Below are 20,172 nucleotides of genomic sequence, written 5' to 3'. Positions count from 1 at the left end.
CTTTTTTGTTGAGGAAGAGAGAACTGTAGAGCATGACATGTTAGCAAAGTCCAAACCGGTTCCGTAGGGTTTGGGTAAAATCACTATCTCCTAACCCTCGTTCAGCTTGAAACATTCCAAACATCGCAAAATTTCTATCACCCGTCCCTTACGGTAGACATGCAAAGGAATATGCAACTAGCTATAAAAGGCCTCGAACTCTCTCTCAACAACCACAATAACCTTAAAACACCTTGGGCCTATCAGAACCTTAGCTATGTCATCTCCAAAATTCCTCTCCACCCTTCTTCTATTTCTAATCCTTTCATTTCTTCTTGCCTTAGCATCGGCTTCACTAGCATCCCAAGGGAGGGCCCTCCTCCAGTGGAAAGCCAGCCTCCAGAGCCAAGGATCACTTGAATCTTGGAACCTCGACACTAGTCCATGCAACTGGACTAGAATCGCATGCAATGTCACACGTCGAGGCCAACCTGTGATCACGAAGGTGAATTTAGCCCATATGGGTCTGGCAGGAACGCTGAATGCTCTCAACTTCTCCCTCCTATCATCACTTACCAGTCTCAACCTCACATTCAACAAGCTCTATGGAAGCATCCCCCCCACCATATCTGCTCTTTCGAAGCTCACCTCTCTTGATCTCTGCACTAATAACTTCACAGGGAAAATTCCACTGCAGATCAGCTCTCTGACAAAGCTCAACTCCTTCAATCTTAGTGAGAATCAGATAAGCGGTTCCATCCCTCCTTGGCTAAGTAATATGACAAGGCTTAACTTCTTATACCTATCTGACAATAACCTTTCAGGTACCATCCCTAGGGAATTAGGAAGGCTTGGAAATCTCTGGGAGTTGACAATCTCCACCAACCATATAATAGGTTCCATCCCTCCCACTTTGGGAAATCTAACCCGGCTTCAATTATTGGATTGCTCCCACAACGGGATATCTGGCTCCATCCCTCCCGAATTAGGGAATCTCATAAACTTGGTTTATTTAGTCATGGGTGATAACAGTCTGACAGGTTTCATCCCTCTTAGGTTGGAAAACTGGACCAAGCTTCACAGGTTCGGTCTTTGGGCTAATCATCTCTTCGGCTCCATTCCTTCTGAAATAGGTAATCTAGCAGACTTAACTATGCTAGAACTCGAACAAAATAGTTTAGCAGGTTCCATCCCCACCAGCTTAGGAAATTTTACCAAGCTTAATATTATGCGCCTTTGGGGCAATCATCTCTCTGGATCAATTCCTCATGAAATAGGAAATCTAGTGGAGTTAGCTAGGCTAGACCTCGCGACAAACAATTTAACAGGTTCTATCCCGACCAGCTTAGGAAATTTAACCAAGCTTGAACTCTTGCACCTCTTTGAAAATCATCTCTCTGGACCAATTCCTCATGAAATAGGAAATCTAGCGGAGTTAACTACGCTAGAACTCTCAACAAACAATTTAACAGGTTCCATCCCCACCAGCTTAGGAAATTTAACCAAGCTTGAAATCTTGTACCTCTTTGAAAATCAGATCTCTGGACCAATTCCTCATGAAATAGGAAATCTAGTGAAGTTAACTGAGCTATCACTCGAACAAAATAGTTTAGCAGGTTCCATCCCTAGTTGGTTAGGAAATTTAACCAAGCTTAATACTATGTACCTTTGGGCCAATCATCTCTCTGGACCAATTCCTCATGAAATAGGAAATCTAGTGGAGTTAGCTAATCTAGACCTCTCGACAAACAATTTAACATGTTCTATCCCCACCAGCTTAGGAAATTTAACCAAGCTTGAACTCTTGCACCTCTTTGAAAATCATCTCTCTGGACCAATTCCTCATGAAATAGGAAATCTAGCGGAGTTAACTACGCTAGAACTCTCAACAAACAATTTAACAGGTTCCATCCCCACCAGCTTAGAAAATTTAACCAAGCTTGAAATCTTGTACCTCTTTAAAAATCAAATTTTTGGACCAATTCCTCATGAAATACAAAATATGGTAAGCTTGACAGATTTGAAAATCAACAACAACCATTTAGATGGCTCAATCCCTTCTAGTATTGGAAATTTAGCCAAGCTTGAAATCTTGCACCTCTTTGAAAATCAAATCTCTGGCTCGATCCCTCCATCTTTTGGAAGATTAACCAACCTTACTGATTTCCGCTTATTCAACAATCGATTATCTGGTTCTTTGCCTGAGGAATTTAACAATATTACAAATTTGAAATTTTTCGACTTGACGAACAACAGTTTTTCTGGCCATTTACCCCATGACATATGCAAAGGAGGAGTTCTATTTCATCTCACTTTGAGCAACAACCATTTTGAAGGTCCAATTCCCAAAAGCTTGAAAAACTGTACAAGCTTAGTCAGAGTCCGACTTGAGCACAACCAACTCTCTGGGGATATATTTGAAAATCTTGGAGTATATCCACATCTATGGTACATCGATTTAAGCTTCAACAGACTGTCTGGTAAGCTCTCACCAAACTGGGGAGGATGTCATAATTTGTCGCTCTTAAGAATCTCCAGCAACAAGGTTATAGGAAGCATACCCGTAGAACTTGGAAATTTGACTCAACTACGAGAACTTGACCTTTCCTCGAACTATCTATCAGGAGAGATTCCGAAGGATCTAAGCAAGTTAACTAATCTATATAACTTGACTTTGAGCAACAACCAACTTGTTGGAGAGGTATATCCAGAATTCGGGGAACTATCTAATTTGGAGATTCTTGATCTGTCAGCAAATCAACTAAGAGGAAGGGTACCAAAACAATTAGGTTACTGCAAGAAACTTTATTCGCTGAAGCTTGGAAACAATCATTTTAATGGAAGCATTCCCTTTCAAATTGGAAATCTAATAAACCTGCAAGCCTCCCTGGATCTAAGCCACAACTCATTTACTGGAGAGATACCATCACAATTTGGCAAACTAGTTAAGCTAGAAGTTATGAATCTATCACACAATGAGTTGACTGGTCATGTTCTACTTTTTTTGAGTGATATGACAAGCTTGTCATCTATAGACTTATCATACAATGAATTAGAAGGCCCACTGCCCAACAACATAATTTTCCAGAATGCACCAATGGAGTGGTTCACCCACAACAAGGGCTTGTGTGGTGCAGTGAAAGGTTTGCCTTCATGTGGCTCGTTTACAACCAGCAAAGATGATTCAAATAAGCACCACAAACTTCTCTTGTTAATTATTGTTCCTAGTCTCTTATTTCTATTTATTGTATTTGCTTTAATAATTATGAGAAGGAAGAAATATACAAGAAATGATGCAAGTATTGAAGTAGGTGGATTCTCTATTTGGAACTTCAATGGAGAAGACACATACAATGACATCATTCAAGCAACAGAGGATTTTGATGCCAAGTACTGCATTGGCACTGGAACATTTTCCAGTGTTTACAAAGCACTGCTGCCAAGCGGCAAGTTGGTAGCTGTGAAGAAATTTCATCCATTAGAAATTGAAGACTCACCAAGCAAGCAAACTTTTTGGAACGAAATACGGGCACTAACCCAGATCCAACATCGGAATATTGTGAAGCTTTATGGTTTTTGCTCTAGTGCTCGACATAAGTTTCTTGTTTGTGAATACATGGAGAGAGGAAGCTTGGCAAATATTCTCCGAAGTGAAGGTGCCGCTGAATTGGATTGGTCAAAGAGAGTGGATGCTGTAAAACATATTGCTCATGCTCTATCATACATGCACCATGATTGCGCTCCGCCATTAGTGCACCGAGACATAACAAGCAATAATATTCTACTTGATTCAGAATACAAGGCTTGTATTTCGGACTTCGGTATTGCTAGACTTGTAAAGCCTGATTCATCTAATTGGAGTATGCTTGCAGGCACACGAGGATATTTGGCCCCAGGTATGCTGCAATTCCATTTTTGTAATGTAAGAACAATGGCCTTACAAATTTGTTTGTCTTTTTTAAAACATTGTTCAAGATATGTTAAGAGCATCCTTAGGTTTACCTCTATAGAAAAAAAAGGTATAACATAGCTATGACTATGGTAACTTATCAATGCATTACACACTTCCAAGCTCATCCAAGAATTTTTTTCCTCAAAAAGAGTTATTGTTTCTTTCTTGGTCTTATTAGGATTAGCTAATTGCATGTTATTCTCCATGACATTCATGTGACCAAGTTGATATGAAGATATGTTTGTTTAACTTTTAATACTATTACATTTTCAAAGCTATAATTTGTACTATACTATGTAATACATAGTAAACTATTTATTATATGCTGGCTTGCTTTTGTGAGGGACGGACACAATTGAGAATGCTTTGAACTTTTTGCATTAAATCAGATACCTTATGTTGCAGTTACAAGGGGACTCTAGAGCTAATTAAATCAATGAAACTAGCTCTATTAGAAGTGGTTGACAATAAAAATTTGATTTTATATTTTTCCTTGTCTATTGCAGAGCTTGCATACACAATAAAGATTACTGAGAAATGTGATGTATATAGTTTTGGAGTAGTAGCACTTGAGATTATAATGGGAAAGCATCCAGGAGATCTCATCTCTACTTTATCTTTTCCAGTATGTGAAAACACCTTTCTAAAAGATATATTAGACCCACGACTACCGCCTCCTACAACTCAAGCTGCAAATGAGTTAGATGCAGTAGTTATGACAGCATTTCAGTGTTTGGATAAAAATCCGCATTCTCGTCCGACGATGCAAAATATATCTCAACAGTTGTCTACCATCAAGGCACGACCAAACTTCCAACCTTTGGACATGATTAAGTCATGTCCCCTAATCCATGTCAAGGTATGATAGAAAATAGATATTTTGCCAAAAATAGCCACAGTTTATCTCCTTTTTTTTGGTTTAAGAGAGTTAGCAGAACTTGATTCTTTATGCAGTAGATTTATATCAACCAACGGATAGATCTCTTCATGCTTTTATTATTGGAAATTGTAAAATTATCTTCACTGAGTTATCACAACAATTAATTTAGATTCAAGCATTTTATTGACCGGGTCAATCCGAAAAAATTATTGCCTAATATGGCCATGCTTGCAGCCGGTCACAATCATTGGTTCCTATGATGATGATGATGGGCATATTCAATGAATAAAGCCCACAGAAATCAACGACCATGATTGGCTGCCTGCGCACCGTGGTGCATGCAGTGTAAGTAATAATATCTTGTCATCGGCACAATATGCACCTGTCAATTATAGGAATTGTGTTTCCCACAGAGCGATATACTCGTAAGCGGGCACTCACATTTAGCAAGAAAATATAAGAACTCGCATGTTTTTGTCAGGAAAAAGAATGCAGTGGGCCATTTAGGTTAGGCTAGTTGTTGTCTCGATGCTCTGTTTAAACTGGAATTGTATTGGATCGGATTTTATTCATTGGACAGATATTGGATTGTATGGTTTCTTGGACTTGGACATCCCATGTCCCCCCTCCGTCTCCTCTGTTTATCTTTGCTTTTTTCGTTCTTTTTTTGCTTTCTCATTCCTTGGCTTGAATTTGTACTTCATTTTATTTATCAATAAAATAATATAATAGGTTTCATTAATTTGCTCAAAAATATAATGATATTTCTAATGCAGGATTTGAAGTTTGAGATTCAACTATGTAGTCATATGTGACTATAGTGATGGACATACATCGATATTTGCTAATGAATTAATAGTTAAACATTTTTGTTGAAAAAAAAGAGTTTAACAATTTGAGCTTGAAAATTTGCTAAAAAAGAAAATTGAGCTTGCAAAACTAAATAAAATTTTGGGCTCAAATTGGTAACAACCGGTCAATTAAACAAACAAGCCAAGTTTGGATTTCTATATTTATAGCTAGGTAGATGGATAGATAGATAGATAGGTATGTGTGTGTGTATATATATGTGTACGTATCTATGTATATATACAAACCCAAGCAGTTTACTAGTTTACTATTACTCGACTCATTTTTATTCCTTCTCCCCAACCATCCAAGTTAGCCCTTGACCAAGGAAAAGACAACCATTGCTTGGAAGGTGGCACTCCTACCATATTTCCTTAATGAAAAATAAAACGAAAAAATAAAGAGCAATGTAGAAAGAACGTTGTATTATACTCAAAAATCTTTTGTAGAAATGATAGTTAATAAAATTACAATGCACCAATAGTAATACTCAAGTTGTATTAAAATTTAAAAGAATATTAGTAAAAACACAATCCAAGTATTGCAACTTTACAGGCAGAGATGGGCATCGGGCCGTGCCAGGCCCGGCCCAGGCCCACCGGGCCACAGACCAAACGGGCCGTGCCTGGCCCGGCCTGTTACTAAACGGGCCGTGCCACCGTCTGTCCAAAAAAAAATAGCCGTTATGGGTGGCCCGTAACGGCTATTTGTGGCTTTTTACCCATTTTGCCCCTCCCAATAGCCATAAAATGGCTAATTTGAGGGGTATTTTGGAAAAAAAATGGAGTCCTATAAATATTCCTTTCCAGGCTAGCCCGCGGGCCGTGCCGTGCTTGGCCCATAAATTGTGCCAGTCCAGGCCCTTATGGGCCGTGCCGGGCTCGGCCCGCGGACCAGAAATCCTTAACCCAGCCCGACCCTTTTTATGAGCCGTGCCTAGCACGGCCCGTTACTGTAGCAAGCGGGCCGTGCCGGACCATGGGCGGCCCGGCCCAATGCCCACCTCTATTTACAGGATTACCTCCGAGATCAATACACCAGACATTGATATAATGTCTCCTACCAGAACTTGCATGTCCAAGTTCATCTAAGCCCCTAAATTCCCTGGCAGTATAAGGTGCTCGACCTAATAACATCTTTTAATGTCCCCCTGACGAAGTACCCATCACAAAGTTTCAAATCTTCTCTAGCTACATGCTACTCTAAGAAGAAAAAGGTTTTGAAATCTTCAAATCCATCTCCTGTGCCACCGCCAGCCACTAACAATCGACTAAAGAATACAAAAAGAAAAGATTAGGATGGAGGGCAACGACGTCACAAAAAAATTCTAAGCGATCGCCCCGACACCCCGACCAGCCTTGGGTGGGCCCACCTACACCTCTCCCTCTCCATCCCTCTTAATCAAATCACAACCGTTCGATTGGTCAGTCCCTTATCTTGCCCCCGATCCGATGGCTGACACTTCATGGTCTGCCAGATCTCAAGAACGGATCAGATTGTTTTGATATCCAGTGGGTTTCTTGGTCTTTGGGTAATTTTGCCGAAGGATGTTGAAGGGATTGAAAGGGAGTGAGAGGAAGACTTGAAGAAGCGCAGCTGCGTTTTTGGCATCGCTGATTTCTTGTATTTAACTCCGAACAATGTGAGTTCTTTATTACCCAACTCTATCGTTCTTTTTATGACCTTTTGTAATTCTTTTGGTTTTCAATTGAGAAAGTTGCGTGTTTTTATTCCTTTTTTACGTTTTCTGTTTTGCAAGTAAGTTGTTTTTCTGGAAAAGTTGAATAAATATGCTGCTCGTTGGGATTTTTGAACTATGTTTGATGAGAATTGAGGGTTCGATTAAGAACCATGAGTTCTGTTTGATGTGTTGTTTCTTGGATAAAGGAAGTTGCTTGTTTTAATGGTTTTCTTAATTTTTGGTTGTGGTTTTCAAGTATGGTGGTGTTTAAGAATCAGCAAGGTGCTTTCTGGAAAGAATTGAAGATTGTGATGGGCATTGAAGATTAGCATTGTGATGAAAAAGACTGTCTTTGCCTTGACACTGTATATCCAAGCCATGTCATCAAGACATAGGAAAGAATGAAAATCTTGTTCAATCTGCATTCTCTCTTACACCTCCCCTTGAAGCTTTTGGTTTCTCTCTTGACTATGTGTTTTCAAAGTCCAAGCACCAGATCAGCTTGTCACTTGCACAAAATTAGTCACCATACCCACTGCATTGATCTTGATATTTGTTAAGAATTATTCAATATATCATGGACCTAATTTTTATTTTGTCCAAGTTGAAATTGTGGGTGACCCCCTAAGTTAAGGAAAATGAGGGCCCTTAATCAATGACTCTAGTTATCAAAAACAGAGATGGGTGTTTGGTGGAGTCCGAATCAAGAATATATAAAGAAAAAAGGTGGTTTGTGACACTTCTATGAAGGCATAACCCAGTGGCCATCTTGTCACTGAATTCCCCTTATTTATTATCATGTTCTATTCCTTTCATGACCCCAACCCAAGTAGTCTAGATTATCTCAGATAATTGGAAAAAATTTCCAATATTAAATATCATTAATCTTTGCGTTGTTTGTTTGCAGAATGAGGAAGCCTGTTGAGCCTGTTGAAAATATTCTGGTAGAAGGTGACAGGAGTGTGGAAATACGGAGTTGGGCACAATCGATATTTGCAAAACAAGAAAGTGCAATATATTCAGTCAAAAGAAAACAATCTTTGCGAGCTCGATACATATATGGTTTTATATTTTTTCTAACAAATTTATCGGCATGGTTTGTTCGTGACTACGGGCACAAATTTCTCCATATTCTTCATTGTATGTCACTATCCAGTCCATCATGTATGCCTCTTCATATTGAGCATTTGACAACTATATTAAATAAGTTCATGCTTTAGTTAATAATTTTGATATGAACTTTATAACTAAAATGAAAATTACTCTGAGCTGTGATCTTTATACTCAGATCTGCTACTTATTGACTAATAGTTCCAAACTTTGCATATGGAATGGATAGATCCTTTGCAATTCTTTCTTATCCATTACCAAATTATAATGTACTCAAAACTTCCTCGATATTAAATTTTTCTTCTCTTGAACCATCTTTAATTATCACAACAGTACTAGTTCAATGAATAAATAATTTTGTTTTGAACGGAAAATGAATAATGCATGTTTTTACAGATATATTATGGGTGTATTAAATACCTTTCTAAGTTTCCTTTGAGAAAAGTGTATCTTTGTAATTGTAATCTGCTATAATCCATTTCGTTATTTTACTAAGAAATAGTTAGCTCAATTAATCTTGGAAGAATAACTTTTTTAATTTTTAGGTTGCTTATCTCACATTGGGAAGCAACCTGATATATTTACACCGATATATTAAATATCTTTCTTTTTTTTTTTGGGAAAATATCTTTGTAGTTGTAATCTGCTATAATCCATTTTCTTGTTTTATTAAAAAACACTTAGTTCAATCAATCTGGGAAGAGTAGCACTTTTAATATTTAGGCTGCTTATCTCACATTGGGCACTAATCCGATATATTTACAGTAACAAACTTCTTCCCTTCCTAACCACATGGTGGATCATAAATAGAAACTTTGAGCAGGAGATGTGCCATACGATTTTCAAGCTTATTATCATGTAAATCATGTTTTTACGTTTTAATTATCTTTCCAGATATTACAGTATGTGGAATTGATGGTGATGAATGTTTTCATGCTGCAGGCGTGCTTCGTATAAGCTTAGGGTGCTTCATATCCTTCAATAAAGACAATTCGGTGAGCCTCCAGATTTTTTCTAGCTAAAGTCTTGTATATAGCTATTCATTATCATTATTATCAGAATATGACATACTAATTGTTTCAAATAAAGTCCTTCATGACTGTAATTCCGCACTTACATTTTGTGGCAGAAATGGTTCATTGGGAATAAACTTCTGAAAAGTTAATCTATTAGGAACCTTGACAAATATTTTCAGATATTTTTCTCATTTATGTTTGTCACTACACTTAGAGCTGAGAAGCTGCAAGAAGCTCGCAACTCATGGCATTCTAGATGTTGGGCTTTAAAGGTTGCTATATATCTATTGTCAATGATGGCTCCATTCATCATCCCTTCGCATTTTATCCAATTATATGGTATGCTAAAAAATCATCGAGCGTGACATTTATGTTGCTGAATGTAATTGTATCATTTAATTTAACTGAAACAGTTTATGTAGTTTTTCTAGATCATGGAGGTTTTTTTCCTGTTCTTATTTAATCTACAAAACTGTATTATCGTTATGCCAATTTCTTCCATGACAAAACAGTGCATCTTTTTTTTTTTTTTTTTTGCATCACAAATCATAATGTCAGAATGATGCTAAGTTGTTGAATTTTATGCAGAGCTGCTAATATATAAACCTTTAACAAAGATTTCAAATTTTCTGTTTGTCCTTCCACCTTTTGACATTAGGAAGCTAATTTACTGAGAATACAGCATGTGTAAATTAATAAGATTGTGTGTGTGTGTGTGGGGGGGGGGGGGGGGGTTTATTTCTCTATCCACCATGAAGCTAGGAAAAAAAAGAACCAAAAGAATCTTGTAGGGGAGAAAACGACAGGAGATAACAGCTATTTTACCTTTTTTCTTTTTGCAGGTGAAGTTGCTCATGTAGGTGCAGGGTAATTTTGTAATCCTTCCGTGTGCTTCTTATTTATGTAAATTCTAATAAAGCCAAATACATTTTCTGCTTGCATCCATGTGTAATTTGAATTTGAAATTGCAGTTATAGTCTTATTTTATGACAGTTATATTTATATATTTTATCTGTCTTCTTTAAATTTTTACACTTACAGAATTTTCCATCGAAATTGCTAATGTAGAATTTGAATTCTATCAAAAGCGTACATCAAGAAGTGATTAAAGAAAATAGATTTAATCACAATTAATGATAAGTTGCCACTTTTCCAAAATATGTTCTATTACAGTTACATGTCTTTTATGTATATTATTGACAAGTCACTACCTAGAATCCAAGATAATTTAATTTTATGTTTCGTCTCCCCCCTCATGTGAAGATTAACTTATCTTGGTCCTTTATTTCATTTTCTTCTTTCAATTTTGCCAGAATTTGAATATCTTAATTTTCTGTCAACTGCCTATCTTTTTCCAAACACAATATTCATGTACTTGCTTTTTGTAGCTCTTGGATATTCTGCTTTGTCCGCTAAATAGATGAGACAATCCAATCTGGTCAATATATCAATAGATGTGGCTTTAGGAACTGTCAGATGATCGGTTGCTTCCTTTAAGATAAAATGGGCAAATCTGATCTATTTATTTAGTAGAAAAGCCTTTTGTCTACTAATATGGACAAAGTGTGCTGATCTAACCCATTTATTTATTAGAAACGCTTTTTTTTTGCAGCCATTGGGTGGTCGGATTTGTCTATTAAATAGATGAAACAAACCAATTTGGTCCATTTATCTATTTGAAGGACTTGCAACAGTTGGATGATCAAATCTGTCCATAAAAAGAGAAAGTAGCCAGATCTGGTCCATCTATCCATTACCGAAAGGAGGAAAAGGATAGACCACACCCGTCTGTTTACTGGAAACTACTATAAAGACTTACGGCCATTAGATTTCTAGCTTGTTTATGATTTATGGTGATCAAATCACCCCAAACACATATGCTACTAAGACTTACAGTTATATTTACACACTACATGAGAGGGTCAGTTATTTGCATTTAGGATTATTGGATCTTCAATGAATTATTTCATTTACTTGCAGCTCAAGTAGCCTTGCAAATTAAGTTCCATGCTATTGCAGTGTTGGATCATTTTTTCAAAACCAGCACAATAACTTTGGAGATGCTTCTAAATGAGCAATATATGAGAGAAAACATAGAGAAGGTAGTAGTGGAAGCGTGGAACATCAAATAATAGTCTTACCTGCCTACTCAGCTCTACTGTGGGTGCATAGGTCTAGCACTTTAGTAACAAAGAAAATAAAACTGAGTGACTAATTGGCCCTCTACATATAGTGAAGATTGCATAGTATAGCGATATAGTGAGCAGTCAAGGAGCATTATGATGCCATTGTACATCAATCATCTAGAAATCAATCTTTTAAAAAAAAACCATGATTAAACATTTTCATAAGTTCACAGTCATCTACATATATTTATGAAGCCATGCATTATAATTTCAACACTGGATTCAGAAAATTGTTTCTCATAGGTTTCTACCCTAAAATGGATCACACATCTTGGTCCCACTTATTGCACTATTGAACACCGTGATAACCTATAGTGACTGGACTGTTACTACATTAAAGTATTATTTCTTGACTTTAAGCAGCCACATTTAAACTATTGCATGAAGAACTTGGTGCCTCCCTACCAATTTTACTGCTTTTGGAAGGGAATACTTGACATTGACTACATAGGGAAGGAGATTCTCTTCTAAGTGCAAAGCCCTTGATGATTGAACACTCTAATGAGCCTAGGAATTATGCATCGCAAAGATACTTTAAAATACAAAAACTCAGCTATAACTATACATAATTCAAGTAGAGTAAACAAATCCTCCCTATGGTGTAGCTTGAAACTCATTGTTCATTTTAACCAATAGAAGATGTAGTTCCTTTCACAACTCAAGGCCATTTTTCAGTATCTTTTTATAACAACATGAAAGCATATCCATAAAACCAATTTTGAAATGAAATGCTATATTGTGTGTTTGATGCAAATGGTTTTTAGGCATGGATTCCAACATTAACATATAATTCTGATTAAATGGATAAAACTGCATTGGATATTCTCTAATAAATAAAATTGAGGTAATTATAGCCTAGATATTTGTGGCAGAACATATGATAAATGATATTTTGTGATATTCATGCTATTTAAATCCTAGGATTTTTCCCCAAGAAATGGAAATTATTTTGTCATTTCAGATATTCTTTTGCACTTAAAAATGAGATTAGTTTATTTAAATTCTAGAGCTTGATGCAATATTAATCTTTTTATTATCTTCAGTGGCTTCTTTGGGTTGTTCTTGTCGACCATTTTCTATCTTGGTTCATTTTGTGGGATTGTTCTAATGTGCATTATGTATGCTCTGGACACATCTTGCACTATCAACATATTCTTCATCACATTGACTGCAATCTTGGTTAAAGTAATGGTGATTGTATCACTACATTCTAAGGTATGCACCATGGAAAATTTTCAACAGCACTGTTTTCTATATTTCTGTAGACACGATGTTGTTATTGAATCCCTTACTTTCTTCAAGATAGGTAGTTTATTTAAGAATGATTGCCATTGTTGAGCCAAATTTTGTATTAACTTGAATTTTATTTATTTAAAAATGGTGAATCTCAATTCAGATATGAAATTCTAGGCTTCAAACCTAGGTAAGAATTTCCCCTCACACTTAGTAGGGATATGATCTGGCACATGACATAAATCCTAGACAGCTAGAGAATGGTAAATAAGCACTTACAGAACTTTTCAACACTAGTTACATGCTTTTACAAACATTCTCTTTATCTCATTTATATGAACTATGAACTGCAGTAGGAATTTCTTTTACTGTTAACACCCAAAGATCAAATATGCTTAAGATTCATTCATTAACTAAATAAGATTTCCAAGATATGTAATAATTCTTATATCTCCTAAGCCATATCACTGGACTTCAATACAGGAAGGGTGTTGAAAGTGGAAACCATCATATCCTTAATTAAAGGGTGGCGATGATGTCAAAGCTAGTTTTATTGTTTCTATAGCAACAAACTACTAACTGACTCTTATGCCGTTTAGTGCAACATTAGCATTCAGTAGTGAGCGGCATAAGAGTTAACCCGTAGTTTATTTCTCCAAAACTAACAGAACTAGCTGAAGCATAGACTGCCTTAACTAAGTAGTGGTTATGATGCATACCCTACTACACATGTCCGCACCATTCTATTGCTTTTCTAGAATAACGTAGTAACACTAAAGCAGTTATATGCTTATACGTATGTTTGAATACATAAATTCACATAGAAGAGCTACATAATAGTTGGTTAATCAGAATGGTAAAAAGTAATGATTCAAAAATTAATATGGGCCATCCTATTTGGAGATCACACTGTATATCATGATCTGCACCACTAAAGATGCCTAGAAACCAAAAACTATATGTTTTGGTGGCCACCTACCTATGCATCAAGTGGCTGCAGGAATGGATAATTTCAGTTGTGGCACTGTTCTAAAATACACAGTGGGTCATATAAATTGAAAATTCAAACTGTTGACCATGAGCTATGCATATTAAAACGCGTATAGATCTGAATATGTACATATGTATATGCATGCATGCATCCCTTCTAGTAATCCAATCAATAGATTTTTTTTTAAGTTGTAATCAAAAGAAACATAATAGAGCTTTCTTGATTTTTCAGATGTATCCAAAATAAATATAATAGAGCTTTTTTGGATTGCATGCATCGCCTATTGCAATAAAATCCTCATGTACAAATTGAGCCTAATTTACTCAATATATTCTAGTCAAAATTAAGAAATATCTCACCAAGATACAAGCATGGTACAGGGATACCCTTATTTTTGTCTCCAATGCTAGGTTCTAGTCGGTGTAATGTTGTGAGCATCTAACATACATTGGCATACATTGTTTACCATGGGCTGTAGCATGTGTTTAAGCATGCGAATGACACAGCATGACATGGCACAACATGTCTATTTTGACAAAATAAGGTTCAAGAGCCTCTATTCTGATCCCTGTTTTCCAATATCTTGTGGGTCTTTTATCTCAAGATGAGTGTTAGAGAACCAAAGGGTGTGAAGACACCCCTCATGGAATCTAAACTGGGTATGTCAACATGAAAGCAGACATGGCTGCATCTGCATGATGGAAATGGTCTTTTGGGGTACACTATTTTTAGGACACCAAAAGAGTATAAGCAGCTGGTTCAGTCAAACCCCCATGCTTCGCCTGTACAGCAGCATGGCTAGTCCAATGGTGGGCAACCACCTTTGGGCTTCCCAAGAAAACAAAAGTTCTGAAGCTTTATAAGATTTAAGGATCAGCTATAAAGCATAAGCACAAATATAAAAACAAACCGCTAAATAAATCATGGAAAAATTTGGGAAAATCACCAAAATTTTTCAGGATAGCCCTTAGACCAATACAAATCCTGATCTGAAAAGAAAACTTCCCAAGCAAAACTTATTTATTTTCCACAATTTTTTTTATTAAGTTTTCCTGATATTTTTAGGATTAGATCTTTCTCTTGTTAGTCGAATTGTAGCAGCCTGAAAATATATAAACCCTATGGGCTAGGAATTCAAGCAATCAGATCAAAAATTGATGCAAACCTTTTAGGGGACTCTATCCCCTTGACGTGATTTAATGTCCTTGTTTTTTCACAATTTTCTTCTTTTTACTCTTTTTCTGCTGAAAATATCATAGAGGATGGGGTTCAAAGCACAACAGAATTTTTCTTTTATTCTCAAACTAGATGGATTTGGAAATTGCGCTGACATATAAATAGGCTATGATACTGCTGGTTATGGTTATGGTTGTGGTCATGTTTTAAGCAAAGAATGTATCTAGTTGGAACTTATAATTATATGGTTGATACGGAGTTAAAAATAGGTATGCAATGTTCCAAAAGAACGTCTCAGTACCCATTTTGTAGGTAACAGGTTCATCAGGGCCTTTTATCTTCTGAAATCCTGGGTTCGTACATTGTTTTCCTTTGCTGGTCTGCAATTCAAAGGTATGCTTTCATTTTATAGACTTGGTTCACGCCCTTAATTTTGCAGTATCTTTTAACTTACTATACTATTTACTGGTCATCATCTCCTAAAATGTCATGTTAATGCTTCAGGAGACTATATGGTCATATTAGTACTTCAGAAGACTAGAGTTCATAGATGATGCTTCTTAACGGTAAAAGATTATCCAAGTAATATACCATGATAAAAATATAGCAGATCAGGCCTTCGCTGAAAGATATGCAACATGCCATGATCTGCTATGAAAACCCTTTACTGATATAGGACATTTTAGTTGCTTCAAGATGGTAAATTGTCATGTTCTAGAGATAAATCGAGGGCTTTAACTATTCAAGATAAACTTGACATTTATTGTCATTAATAATACAGTATTGATACTTGATGCTAATACCAGATCTTAAACTATGTGGTAACACCTTTCCTATATATTTTTATATATAATATACATGCGCGTCCTAGTAAGACAGTGGCAATTTATTTTGTATAATGCACTAAAGTACTTGACAACATGACTTGCACCATTACAGTTAACCTCACACTCATAAATGCAACACAAAAAGATGATGGCTGAGGATGGTGACTGGACTACCATACTGGTAAGAAGGATAGATACTTATCTTTGCTTTTGTTTGATTGTATAATGAGGCCGTTGATGGCCATGGTATGTCACAGTTATTGGATATTTACTCTTTAAAGATCTTGTAAGACCTCCGTTATTGCTTGCTCCCACTGCATTGTGCCTCAGTCTACTTCTGTGCTGCTTGTGATCAACTCATCATGTAACTCCTAAGTAACATCATTTACTTTAGTCCCTCTCCTTCATGGCGACGCTCTCCATTCACTCACTAGCATCATTTTTCCTTCCTAATAATAGTCTCCATCTGTGAATGCTCCTGTTTATGATCCCTGCTCCATTACAACATGCTTCCATATATCAGCATCCCATTATTAGTATTCTTCATCAGATAACCTTAATCGCATCTTGCTTGCCCCTGTAACTGATTCCGTGGATGTTGAACAGGTTAATTCCTGGAAATTTTGAAACGTTGCTAGTTTCTGACGCATCAGTATCCTCCCAAGATGATAAGTCTTATTACTGTAAGTCTTCATTTCTCTGATATACTACTACCTTAAAACAATTCCTAGCATCAGCCACTTATAATTTATCGAACCATTTAAAACAGAAAGTTGATATCCAATGAAACCTTAAAACAGTAGTTGCAGCATCAATGTTCAATTAGTGACGAGGACGGATCTGAAGTTTTCTTTACAACTGCTATTTTTGATTTTAAAGAATGTGAGAAAAGAAGGAACTGCTATCTTTTTATCTAAGATTAAGCATCAAATTTGAAATCATTTAGTAAACAAACAAAAGTTACGAGCTCTAGCTAGACTTTGAACTACTTCTGTAAAAATCACTACTCCAAAAGCATCATTACGAGAATTTGATCCTATGATGAAAAAAGATGGCTTTATATCTAATGAAGAAGGTCGATACTACTATAGAAGGAATGTCGCTTTGTAACTCCGACAGGCATTGCAACAAAATTTGAATGTAATATATGAAATGAATGATTAAATATTCGAGAACATATTAAACAAGAGATTTGATGGATGTTGCATTGTATTGGCTGCGATATCAATTTTATCTGAGAAGGAAAAATGGAAAACCAATTTATGCTTCTATAGTTTATGTATATCAATATTTAAAGAAATTGTAAGATAAGGAACTTAGCGTGGTGCATCATTGCAGGATATTGAATATATTTATGATTCCTGCTCAATCAATCTTTCTTTTGAATTTATTCTAATATATGATTATCTGGACAAATTTCATCATTCGGGATGATAGATGTTGTAGTTAATTAAATGTTTTCTCTTTCAACCGTTGAAACTCACGCTGAGTGTAATACTTTTTTCATGATTCTTATCCTGTAGAGCTTTCTAATTGCTATCTGTGCAATTGTAATGGCAACATTTTCAACTGGGATAAATGCAAAATCTTTTCAGGTGAGTTTCTGTGAAGTAAGTATCTTTAGTTTAATTAATTATTCAATGGATTTTAACAATTCGCTATTCAGTTTCGTAAGGATAACATTCAATCAGAAGATGATGATCCATATAGTCATGGGATCCATAGACGATGTATTTTGCAATGCTATGCATTAGCTGGGAAATGGATCAACCAACTAGAAAGTAAGATATCCTTTACCGAGATGTGCTTTCAATGTATCCTAATATGTTTGAAGATTGGCTTTGCTTCATTTGGATTTTTGGCATCATTGTCATTGTATCAGATGGAGCATCGATCTTGGTTAGGCAAGTACATAGGTAAAAATTATAAACGAATGGTTTGCTGCCAGCATATATTGTAAGTGCTCATATATATTCCTTTATTTTTCACTTGGATTGGATCTTATCTTGGTAAAATATTTTTTTTTTACTAATCACACCAGATAAAAACAGCGCTTGTCAAAACTCCTATAGTTTCGTCGGTGGGACTCCTACATAAAAATAATTAAGATAAAATAGACCTGTGAGAGATTTATGTACTCAGATGGCAGCTTGTCACCTTGTAAATGGTAATAAAATAAAGAAAGGTTATTGGTGATATTTTGTTATCAGAATGTTTATTTTGTAAGGAAAACTCACCTCCCTTTTGTGATCCTTCAAAATGTAATTTCAAAACTAATCTGTGAAATGCTGCTCCAAAGCACATCCAAATTTCAGCATTTTCTTTAACTGTCAAACTTTGAATTATTTTGTTTAAAAGAATAAGAACAGGATTAGTGTTTGGTGATCCTTTAATTTTTAGAAAGACAGAGAACATAGGTCCACCAACTATATATGTGTGTGTGTGTGTGTGTTGGCTACAAGCAGCATATAACTCATTATTTTCTCATACATCTTGAATTTTTTCAATCATTTTTGAACTATCTTTAAACCACATTTTCTTACAATCCAAAAAAAGAAAAAGAATTGGTATTTCTCAAAAAAAATAAATATTTGATAAACCAAAATTTTCATGAAATTTCTAATCGAATCAAATTAAGTAAAACAGCATTGGCCTCATTGTTTTGGTACTATAAATTGATTTCATTCTACTTGAGTGTTTGATCAGACAAATTCAGTATTTGAAGTTCCATTTCATACTGATGTTGTTGTTCAGTAACTAAACTGACACTTCATATCTGTCACCATGCAGTGTGGAAACTGATCTCCCCTGTTGTAATAAGGGACAAAGCCATCAGTCAGGAACAACATGTGCAGAATGTTCAAGTATCAGTATGATATCCAGATTAGTCCAGAACACGTTCTGTTCCAGTGGGACTTCGGTCTCAACTTAGCATTGTACATTCATAGCCATGAAATATTCCTTACTTCTCCTATATATAATTACAACTTTTCAAGTCTCATATATTTGTTTCATATAACGAAGTCAATGTATATAATTCAATGGTAGAAAACCTTTTCCCCTGATGCTACTATAATTCATTCACATGCATGTAATGATGTTATGGAACATCTTTTCCTATTCTTTTATCAAGTAATATAAGAATTAGAATGTGGATGTGAATGTTAAGCTTTGAGTTAAGAATGGTGATAGAAACACACGCTTATTTCACTCTACAACATTAGAGAGAAGCTGCAGAATCTGAATCGAATTCATTGAGCAGGCAAACAGTGGGATTTTTGATACACAAGACAAGTTTATGCTACAGTTTTTGACTGCTATAAAAAGCTTTGGGTGCATGATAATATTAACAAGGATGAATAGGAAAATGTTATCGATGAACCTTACAAAAAGCAGCAGATTCATCTGACCTCTTTCCACCAAGTGTTCACCTGTTTGTTGATCCTGGCCTGCTGACCACATATGATACTCTTTCTCGGGATTTCCTGGTCTCCCTCCCATGTTGGCTTGGTTCAAGTGTCTCTTCTATATTGTACTAACCTTCTAATTTCCTTCTATTTATTGTTTATATGGTTCTCTTCTCTCCAAGGTTTTACAATAACAGCATTTGTAATATTATAATTAGTATGACTGTTTTAATTGCTAAAAAATTACTATAACTGTTTTAGAAGTCTCCTATAACAGTTCTTACGTACTACAACAAAAAAAAAAAAAGAAAAGAGTTGATGAGCAGTTGCTGCTTGGTCGAAGTGTCATTTTTATTTTTATTTTTATTTGGTGAGAAGTGGATCAATTAAATATTCTCATTATTTTCCATCATTACTTCTCATTGGGTAGCTAATAATAGTCGTTAGCCTTCCAATCAAACCAAGTCTAGAGTCGAATTTGAAAAATATTGGCATTTTTATGTAATGTAAATAACAATTCTCAAGCTTTTTATCCAATTTAGAAAGTAGAGTGATATTGACAATTTGCTTTCCAAACTTTGTGCATCTTCTATTCCTTTTGTCCAATCCCTCTAGATGGAGGAATTCGGTGCTAACTTTACCAATCTTCTTTCTTTTCCAACTTTTAGTTTATTGTCTGAACGACAATATCTCTATTGTCGAATATTTTATTTTCTGATTTTCATAGATATATTTATAGTTGAATGATTTAATTCATTTGTTCTTTTAGAGAGAGAGAGAGAGAGAGAGAGAGAGAGAGAGAGAGAGATCCTCCAAAACTAGTCATTGTTCCTACGGAAGTAACAATTGTTATTTTCCTAATTTAGATATTGATCGGGGTTTTCA

At 35.7% G+C, this 20,172-nt stretch overlaps 2 protein-coding genes across 2 annotated transcripts in view; both read left to right on the top strand.

Annotated features, from left to right (window-relative positions):
* LOC103698297 (uncharacterized) overlaps nucleotides 1–19,048 on the top strand; it is a 34,966-nt gene extending 15,918 nt beyond the window's left edge. Inside the window, 12 exon segments of the mRNA XM_089923978.1 lie at nucleotides 8,249–8,481; nucleotides 9,394–9,446; nucleotides 10,310–10,323; nucleotides 12,697–12,868; nucleotides 15,373–15,446; nucleotides 15,993–16,015; nucleotides 16,018–16,061; nucleotides 17,404–17,475; nucleotides 17,547–17,601; nucleotides 17,604–17,661; nucleotides 17,763–17,836; nucleotides 18,671–19,048. Of these exon segments, the coding sequence (XP_089780104.1) occupies nucleotides 8,249–8,481; nucleotides 9,394–9,446; nucleotides 10,310–10,323; nucleotides 12,697–12,868; nucleotides 15,373–15,446; nucleotides 15,993–16,015; nucleotides 16,018–16,061; nucleotides 17,404–17,475; nucleotides 17,547–17,601; nucleotides 17,604–17,661; nucleotides 17,763–17,836; nucleotides 18,671–18,756 (958 nt within the window). The 3' untranslated portion in view covers nucleotides 18,757–19,048.
* Nucleotides 194–4,796, top strand: LOC149753391 (uncharacterized). The gene is made up of 2 exons (XM_089923977.1): nucleotides 194–3,875; nucleotides 4,438–4,796. The coding sequence occupies exons 1-2, from the start codon at nucleotides 257–259 to the stop codon at nucleotides 4,794–4,796; spliced, it is 3,978 nt and encodes a 1,325-aa protein (XP_089780103.1). The 5' UTR covers nucleotides 194–256.
* Nucleotides 19,049–20,172: the final 1,124 nt, after the last annotated feature.

Source organism: Phoenix dactylifera, chromosome 6, assembly GCF_051530095.1.
Source record: "Phoenix dactylifera cultivar Ajwa chromosome 6, Ajwa_hap1_PhDact_Kaust_v1.1, whole genome shotgun sequence".
Taxonomy (NCBI): domain Eukaryota; kingdom Viridiplantae; phylum Streptophyta; class Magnoliopsida; order Arecales; family Arecaceae; genus Phoenix; species Phoenix dactylifera.
Note: the sequence above shows the minus strand (reverse complement) of the source record. Positions and strands in the feature narration are given on the sequence as shown.